General features: G+C 35.0%; 1 protein-coding gene across 2 annotated transcripts in view; it reads right to left on the minus strand.

The window, feature by feature from the left end:
- The window catches only part of DPP10 (dipeptidyl peptidase like 10), a 632,664-nt gene that overhangs the window by 38,279 nt on the left and 584,936 nt on the right, over positions 1-9,449 (minus strand). For both annotated transcript variants that reach the window (XM_034654431.1, XM_034654430.1), the window contains 2 exons: positions 1,469-1,567; positions 1,292-1,361 (listed from right to left, as the gene is read on the minus strand). In XM_034654431.1, the coding sequence (XP_034510322.1) occupies positions 1,292-1,361; positions 1,469-1,567 (169 nt within the window). The remainder of the gene's footprint in view (positions 1-1,291; positions 1,362-1,468; positions 1,568-9,449) is intronic.

Consider the following 9,449-nt stretch of genomic DNA (forward strand, 5'->3'; position numbering starts at 1 on the left):
GCTTGTTTTATATTTGGAGAAACTGAGCCTTAAATGAGGTTGAGCAACTTGCTCAAGCATACAGCTAATAAATGACAAAACTGGAATTTAAAGCCAGAAGTTTGATTTCATAGACTGAACACTTATCCTAGATATTCAGTAGTCAACAAGTAATGCTGTTTTCATTTCTCTTTTCCTAATAAGGTTCTGATATAATTTTAGACAACTTTAAGCACTGTCCTAGCAATATATGCTGGCTGGGTGCCTAATAAGGAAAATAACCAATAACTCTCAGGAATAAAACACTACATCAGTATTAAGTTAGTCAACCATTAGATGTTAGGGGTCTCTGTGCCCAGTACTATTTCAGAGTATGACCTCATAGAAAGTATGAATAGATTAAATTCCAAAGTCAATTCTAAGTTGGAAAAAAACTGAAAAGTTTTCTGAGCATGGGAGGTGCTTCCTGCTGGCCATGAATCCAAGAAGGAAAACTGGCAGGAGTGATTAAATATAACCAGTGGTTTCAGCAGTGGAAATTAGTGTTTTCTCAATGTTGCATAAGCAACTGATAAAGAGCATAGGGCCTGACTGTGACAACATAGATGCACCTTAAGGACATTATCCTAAGAGAAATAAGCCAGTCACAAAAGGTCAGATACTGTGTGGTTCCACTACCAAAAGACATCTAAAATAATCAAACTCCTAGAAGCAGAGAGTAGAATGGTGTTTGCCAGGGGAGTGGGAAATGGGGAGTTGCTATTTAATGGGTATAAAATTTTAGTCGTGCAAGATGACTAAGTTCTACAGATCTGCTATGCAACACTGTGCCTATAGTTAACAATAATTTATTGTGCATTTAAGATTTGTCAAGAGAGTAGATCTCATATTAAGTATTCTTACAACAATGAAAAAATATTTTTATGAATCCAGCATAACTTTGGTATGACAAATATATTGCAAAGAAAGAAAGAGACCAATATTATATATGAAAACGAAACAAAAAAAATGAGCATAGGGCTTGAGTAGTTGCTAAACAGACATCCATAACCCAAACCACATGTGTTACTATTCCCAGTAGTAACACTGAGTTCAACTTGGGAGGTAAGAAGTACGAACAAATTACACATCGCTCCATATTGTTTGGTGGTGGTGTCATTGATGAGCTCATACCACTGACAGCTGCACAGTTAACTACACACATAGGACTTCCTCTTTTGTTTTTTAATCACAATGCTGTCAGGTGAGGAGGCATAAGGAAAATTATAAAGCCTTTAGATTCCTTCATTTCAAAAACAAATAAAATACTTACATTATTAACAGAAGAGCATACTGGTTTCGGTCCGTAAAATCTTTGGGAAAGGACAACTGTAAAGGAAGTTCTTTTAAAGAAAGAGCAAAATATTAAAGATGGAGAGTCATTTACACATAAAACTATAAGATGCAGAGAATGTTGTTTTTAAATAACATAGCATGCACAAAACTTTACCATAGTCGTCAATATGAAGCATTTTAATTTCTGACTTTACTATCTTCTTCTTCAGGATAGCTTCCTTCAGCATGGAATTGCTTTCCAATATAAAATATTCTATAAATCAAAAAAGTTAATTTAAATAATTAAGTACTATGTGTTGATCAGGAATCAGTGCAACACAACAAATAATCATCCAGTGATTATCATTTGGCAAGCACTGTGTTAGGCACTGATTAAACTCATAATTTTTCTCCTGGCTGGATTACCACAGCAGTTTTCTAACTGAGCTTTCTTATTCCACTGAAATGTTCTCTATTTGCCCTATACTTGGAATTAGCATTTACATTTTCAAAATGCAAATCTGATCATGTTACTACTCTGCTGAAGAATATTTAAAAGAATACAAACTTATCTAGCACCTAATAAGATGACATTACCATGCTGGGCTTCCAATACAAAATTATGAGGCATGTGAAAGATCAGGAAAATATTGCCCATGATGAGTACAAAATGTAATCAATAGAAATAATGCAGGTGACATATTCTCTTTTTTAATGGTATTCCCAATTGATTATAATTATATCCCCTGTGTTTATTAGGTGAAAAAAAATAGGCATGAGGGTATTAAGGAAATATATGAATGAAATTTTTAAAAAAGATACAGAATACTAAAAAAACTGTAAAATCTGATATTCATAAAAACAATCTAAGATGAAAAATACTAGGTGGGATTAATAGCATATTAGGTACTTTAAAGAATTAATGAATTTGAGAATATGGCAATAGACAATATTAAAAAAATTAAAACAACAAGTTGACAAAACATGAACATCAGTAACTTCCTGGAATTTTGATTGATATGCTAAATCTGTAAATTTATTAGGGAGATTTGACATACTGAAAATAGCCCTCTAATCCATAAGTATGCATGCATATCCATTGAGTCTTTAATTTCTCTCATCCTGGGAGAAAACAATCAGTCTTTCAACATTAAGACATTAAGTATGATATCAGTTGTAGTATTTTTGTAAATTATGTTCATCTGATTAAGAAATTTCCTTCTATTCTTGCTAATAATTTATTTAGTGTTGTTTTTACTATTATTCAATTTTATAAAATACTTTCTTCTAAATCCTCAGAGTTAACAGTAAAATAAAGTGAATTGCATTGATCGATTATTGAATGTTATAGCAATCATGGATTCTTCAGGTAAACCCCATGTACTCATAATATATTATCCTTTTATAAATTGGTGTATTTTACTTGCTAGTATTTAGTTAGTGAACTTTGTGTCTGTTTCACTAGAAAAAAAGATTTTATTTTTTAAGTGATCACTACACCCAACATGAGGCTCAAACTCACTACCCCAAGATCAGGAGTCTTACACTCTACCAACTGAGCCAAATAGGCACATGCCACCCCCTTTTTTATTTTTGTCCTTGTAATGTTTATGCTGGATCTAGAATCTGGAATGCTAGCCTTATGTTTTCTGAGATTTTGTATAAGCTTGGTATAAATATATTGAATATTGCACAGAATTCTCCAGTGAAGCTAACTGGAATTTTCTTTGTAGGAAGAATATTAGTTAAAAAATGTTTTAGTAGATAATATTTATATAGTGTATTTCCTACTGTCTGATTGTTTAGCAATTAATATCTTTTAAGAAATTTACCCACTTCATCAAAAATGTAAAATTCACTGCCGTAAAATTACCTATAATATTCTATCATTCTAATGTATGTAAGATCCATTAATATCATGCATTTCATTAGTGAAAATAGTGTACATTTTCTTCGATGACTGTATATAGCACTTTATAAATTTTATTGATCTTTAAAAAAATCTTTGCTTTTATTTTCTCTATTGCTAGTCCATTTTCTTTATCATTTATTTCCACTCTTTATTATTTCCTTCCATCAACTTAATTTGCTCTTCTTTTTCTAGCTAAAGTGGAAGTTTAGATGATTGATTTTAAAGTTTTCCTTTTTTATTAAGCCAGAATTTAGAGCCATAAATTTCTAGTCATATTGTCAGGTATTCCCAAATTTGAATTAGTTATATTTTCATTTTTCTGTGGCTCAATGTATTCTCCTAAATTATTATTTGATCTAGGTATTATTTAGAATTACAAATCTGATGGCAAACATTCTCAGCATTTCTTCTGTATTCTTTATTTTGCCTTCAATTTTGAAGGCTTTTCTAAGATCATTATTCCAGGTTGAGGATTATGTTTTCTTTTCCATCATCATTTAATTAATCAATTACTTAAATTCCAGTATACTTAATATACAGTGTTACATTAGTTGCAGGCATGCAATATAATGATTCAGCATTCTGTATATTACTCAGTGCTCATCATGGTAAGTGCACTCTTAATCCCCTTCACCTATTTCAACCCCCCCGCCCCCACTGTCCTCAGGTAACCATGTTTGTTTGTAGTTTTTGGTTTGTCTCTTTTCTCCCTTTGTTTTGATTCTTAAACTCCACATATGAGTGAAATCATATGGTATTAGTCTTTTTCTGACTGACTTCCCTTCGCATTATATTCTCTAGATCCATCCATGTTGTTGCACATGGCAAGATTTCATTCTTTTTTATAGCTGAATAATATTGCATTGTATGTGGGTGTATCACATCTTCTTTATCCATTCATCTATTGATGGATGCTTGGGCTGCTTCCATAATTTGGCTATTGTAAAAAATGCTGCAGTAAACATAGGGATGCATATAGCCTCTCAACTTAGTGTTTTTGTATCCTTTGGGTAAAATACCCAGTAGTGTGCTTACTGAACTGTATGGTAGTTGTATTTTTAATTTTTTGAGGAACCTCCATACTGCTTTACAAAGTGGCTGTAACAGTTTACATTCCCACCAACAGTGCATGAGGATTCTGTTTTCTCCACACCCTTGTCAACACTTGTGTTTCTTATGTTGCTGATTTTAGCCATTCTGACAGGAGTGAAGTGATACTTCATCGTGGTTTTGATTTGCATTTCCCTGATAATAAGTGATTTTGAGCATCTTTTCATGTGTCTGTTGGCCATCTGGATGTCTTCTTTGGAAAAATGTCTGTTTATGTCTTCTGCCCAGTTTTTAAGATTAATTGATTGATTTGACACAGAGAGTGTGAGCACAAGCAGGGGGAGCAGCAGGCAAAGGGAGAGGGAGAATTAGGATCCCCACTGAGCAAGGAGCCTGATATAGAACTCAATCCCAGGACTCTGGGATCATGACCTGAGCCGAAGGCAAATGCCCAACCAACTGAGCCACCCAGGCATCTTGTCTACCCAGTTTTTAATTGGGTTATTTGTTTTTGGGATGTTGAGTTACATCAGATCTTTATATATTTTGGATACTAACCCTTTATTGGATATTTCCCTTGCAGATATCTTCTCCCATTCTCTAGGTTGTTTTTCAGTTTTGTTGATTGTTTCCTTCACTCTGCGGAAGCTTTTTATTTTGTTGGGACTGTAGTCCCAATAGTTCATTTTTGCTTTTTTTTCCCTTGCCTCAGGAGACCATAACTAGAAAAATGTTGCTATGGCCTATGTAAGAGAAATTACTGCCTGTGCTCTATTCTAGGATTTTATGATTTCATGGCTCACATTATGTCCTTATTTTGAGTTTATTTTTGTGTCTGGTACAAGAAAGTGGTCCAGTTTCATTCTTATGCATGTAACTGTTCAGTTTTCTCAACGGCATTTGTTGAAAAGACTGACTTATTTTTTTTTCCACTGCATTAGCTTACCTCTTGTTGAAGACTGACCATATAATCGTGGGTTTATTTCTGGTCTTTCTTTCTGTTCTGTTGATCTTTGCATCTATTTTGTGCCAGTACCATATTTTTTTGATCACTACAGATTTGTAATATAACTTGAGGTCTGGAATTGTGACACCTCCAGCTTTTTCAAGACTGCTTTGACTGTTTGGGGTCTTCTGTGGTTTTATACAAATTTTAGGATTGTTTGTTCTAGGTTTTTGAAAATTATTATTTACATTTTGATAGAAATTTCATTAAATCTATAGATTGCTTTGGGTAATATGGACATTTTAACAAGATTTGTTCTTCCAACCCATGAGCATGGAATATCTTTCCATTTCTTTGTGTCCTCTTTAATTTCTTTCATCAGTGTTTTATGGTTTTCAGAGTACAGGTGTTTCATGTCCTTGGTTCATTTTATTCCTACGAATTTTATTATTTTTGATGCATTTCTAAATGGGATTGTTTATTAATTTCTCTTTGCTGCTTTGTTATTAATATATAGAAATGGAACATATTTCTGTATATTCATTTTTTATCCTGCAACCTTAAATTCATTTATCAGTTCTGGTAGTTTTTTGGTGGAATATTGGGTTTCCAGTATACAGTATCATGTCATCTGCATATAGTGAACATTTTACTTCTTCCTTACTAATTTGGATGTTTTTCATTTCTTTTTGTCTGATTGCTGTAGCTAGGATTTCCAGTATCATGTTGAATAAACGTGGTAAGAGTGGACATCTCTGTCTTATTCCTGATATTAGGGAAATTGCTCTCAGTTTTTCATCGTAGAGGATGATGTTAGCTGTGGGTTTTCATATAAGGCCTTTATTATGTTATTTATTATGTATTTATAAGGTGTGTTCCCTTTAAACCTATTTTGTTGAGGGTTTCAATCATGTTGTACTTTATAAGATGCTTTTTCTGCATCTATTGAAATGAGGATATGGTCTTTATCCTTATCTTTGTGATGTGATGTATTACATTGATTGCTTAGTTGAACTACCCATGCATCCTGGGAATAAAACCCACTTGATCATGGTGAATGATTTTTTAAATGTACTGTTGGATTTGGTTGGCTAGTATTTTTTGAGGGTTTTTACATCTATGCTCATCAGTGATATTGGCCTGTAGTTCTTTTTTTTTTTTTTTTTTTTTTTTTTTTTTTTTTTTTTTTTTTTTTTTTTTTGTGTTGGGGNTTGGTGTTGGGGTAATGCCAGCCTCATGGAATGAAGCTAAGCAGATTTCCTTCCTCTTCTGTTTTTTGGAATAGTTTGAGAAGAATAGGTATTAACTCTTCTTTAAGTGTTTGGTAGAATTCACCTGTGAAGCTGTCTGGTCCTGAACTTTGGTTTGTTTGGAGTTTTTTGATTAGTGATTTAATTTCATTGCTGATTTATGACCTGTTCTTCCTGATGCAGTTTTGGGAGGTTAAATGTTTCTAGGAATTTATTTCTTCTAGGTTGTCCAGTTTGTTGACCTATAATCTTTAATATTTTCCTACAATCCTTTTTATATCTGTGGTATCAGATGTTATTTATCCCCTTTCTTTTCTGATTTTCTTTGCATCCTCTCTCATTTTCTCTATTTATTTGCTTATTGATTTATTGATTTTGATGAGTCCTGCTATGGGTTTATCAGTTCTGTTAATCTTTTCAAAGAACTAGCTCCTGGAGAACTCTATCTCCTTCTAGTCTTAATGATAGCCTTGCTGGATAGATCATTTTTTTCTGCATATTTTTTTTTTCCTTTCAACATTTTGAATATATCATGTCACTTCCCTCTGACCTGCAAAGTTTCTTGCTGAAAAATCAGCTGATAGCCTGATGGGGTTTCTCTTGTATATAACTGTTTTCTTTTCTCTTGCTGTTTTTTTTGTTTTGTTTTGTTTTGTTTTTTGCTGCTTTTAATATTCTCTTTATTGCTACTCTTTGCCATGTCAGTTACTTTGTGTCTTTCTGTGGACCTTCTTGGATTTAGTTCAAAGGGGGCTCTCTGTGCCTTTTGGATCTGGATGTCTGTTTCCTTCCCTATATTTGGGATGTTTTAGCTATTTCTTCAGATAAATTTTCTGTACCCTTTTCTCTGTCTACTCCTGGGATCCGTGTAGTGTAAATGCTGTTACACTTGATGTTAAGTCTATTCTTGCTTTGTATAACTTTTTTTTTTCTCTCACCTGCTTAGTTNAGCTATTTCTTCAGATAAATTTTCTGTACCCTTTTCTCTGTCTACTCCTGGGATCCGTGTAGTGTCAATGCTGTTACACTTGATGTTAAGTCTATTCTTGCTTTGTATAACTTTTTTTTTTCTCTCACCTGCTTAGTTTGATTGCTTTCATTTACTCTGTCCTCCAGGTCACTGATCCATATATTCTTCCTGTAGTCTACTAGTTATTCCATCCTAGTATATTTTTAATTTCATTTAATGAGTTCATACCTGATTGGTTTTTTTCCTGTGTTTTCTCTTTACGTTTCTTAATGATGTTCCCTACTCTTTTCTCAGGTCCAGTAAATATCTTTGTGATCATTACTTTAAATTCTCTATCAGGTATATTACTTGTGTCTATTTCAGTTGGGTCATTTGCTGTGATTTTGTTCTTTGTGACCTACTTCCTTTTCTCATTTTGTCTAAATCTTTGTGTCTGTTTCTGTATGCTAGGAAAGTCAGAAATGTCTCCTGCCTTATGAAGAAGAGGTCCTGTAGTGCAGTGTCCCCAGTCCACCAGAACCTGGCACTTGGGGGTGATCCCTGTGTGTGTTGCGTATGCCCTGTTGTTGTGGCTGAGTTGCTTTTTTCTTCAGTCTAGTCATCTGCAATGATTCTCTTTGTCTGTTGTGGGCAGTGTTTGGTCTCTTTTATGTTAGTGGGCCAATCTTGGGCTGCCTTGGGCTTGAGTTGTGTCAGACCAACCATTTGCAACGCCACCAAACTACAGGAAGCTTACCTATTTTGTCCCTTGGGAAGCTTTTATCGTGAGAAGCTTTTATTGGTGCGCGGGGCCTGCAACTCTTTGGAAGGGCTCTGGCTAAGAGCATTTTGGAGGGGTTGGCTCTGCTAAGGGCAAGGGTCCACAAACTGGGGGGGGGTGGGCAGTGGTGTTAGCAACGTTTGCACTTGTCCTCTTGGGGAGGGGACTTGCATTCACTAGAACTAAGGCCAGCCTGGCTGGAGAGGGCAGATCTGAAGTGCAAGGGGGGAGGAAGGTGCAGGACACGCAGTGTTAGCAAGGAGTGAGTGTCTGGGCTTCTCTGATTCCCGCAGGTGGCCCTCTGTTTATGCTGGGAGGTGGGAGTAGGTAATGGTGTCCACCAGCTTCTTTGTTTCTGAAGAAGTTTCTCAAGGATCCCTGCCTTTCCATCATGCTCATGAGATTAGTCAAGAAAGCTCCCTTCTGTATGCCCCAGGCGTTTTTCAAACTGCTCCTTCTATGCAGTATCTCTGCAGGCTGTTTGTTGTGCTGTCTCTTTAAGGGCGGGGACTCAGTTTCCTCCAGGTTCTACCAGAACTGAGCCCCCTTATTTTTATAGTTTCAGGTTTTGAGTCCCATTGGTTGTTAGAACTCATGAAATTCAGCCTGTCTGGCTTTCAAAGCCAAATGTTTAGAGAGTCCACACAGGGAAGACAAATTCCCCTGTGTATGAGTTTCTCTCCCCTCTCCATTCCAGCAGCATCCCTCCCACCCACGGACAGCCTCATTGCTCCCTTTAGTTGTGAAATTTGTTCTCCTAGTCTTCCTGTCATTTTCTGGCTTATTTACACTTATGTGATTGTTAACCTAGTTGTATCCCTGAGATGAATTGTGGTTAGGGTTGTCCTATTCTGCCATCTTCTCTGGAATTCTTCCATCATAATTTTAAAGATTTTGCTCTATTTTTCTTTCCTTTCCTTTCCTTTCTCTTTCCTTTTCCTTTTTTTCTTGCTTTTTTTGTTTTTTTGTTTTTGGCTTCTTTTTTTTTCTTTCTTTTTTTTTTTTTTTTCTGATGAGACCTTTGCAATAATTCTTGGCTTCACTACCATGTATGTAATGTGTGGATATATAGGTGTCCTTTTATTTTTGATGATTTAAGGTTTAACTTGTTTTGTTTTTAAATCACCTTTCTATTGGGATACATCTCGCTTGAGGTTTGTTGAGCAATTTTATCACTTTATCCATCTTACTTGGATTTGGCCATTATTTCATCAAATATTTCTTTGGTGCCTCCCCTTTTGACTCTAGTTAAATATATATATATATAT

The sequence above is a fragment of the Ailuropoda melanoleuca genome, chromosome 2 (assembly GCF_002007445.2).
Source record: "Ailuropoda melanoleuca isolate Jingjing chromosome 2, ASM200744v2, whole genome shotgun sequence".
Taxonomy (NCBI): Eukaryota; Metazoa; Chordata; class Mammalia; order Carnivora; family Ursidae; genus Ailuropoda; species Ailuropoda melanoleuca.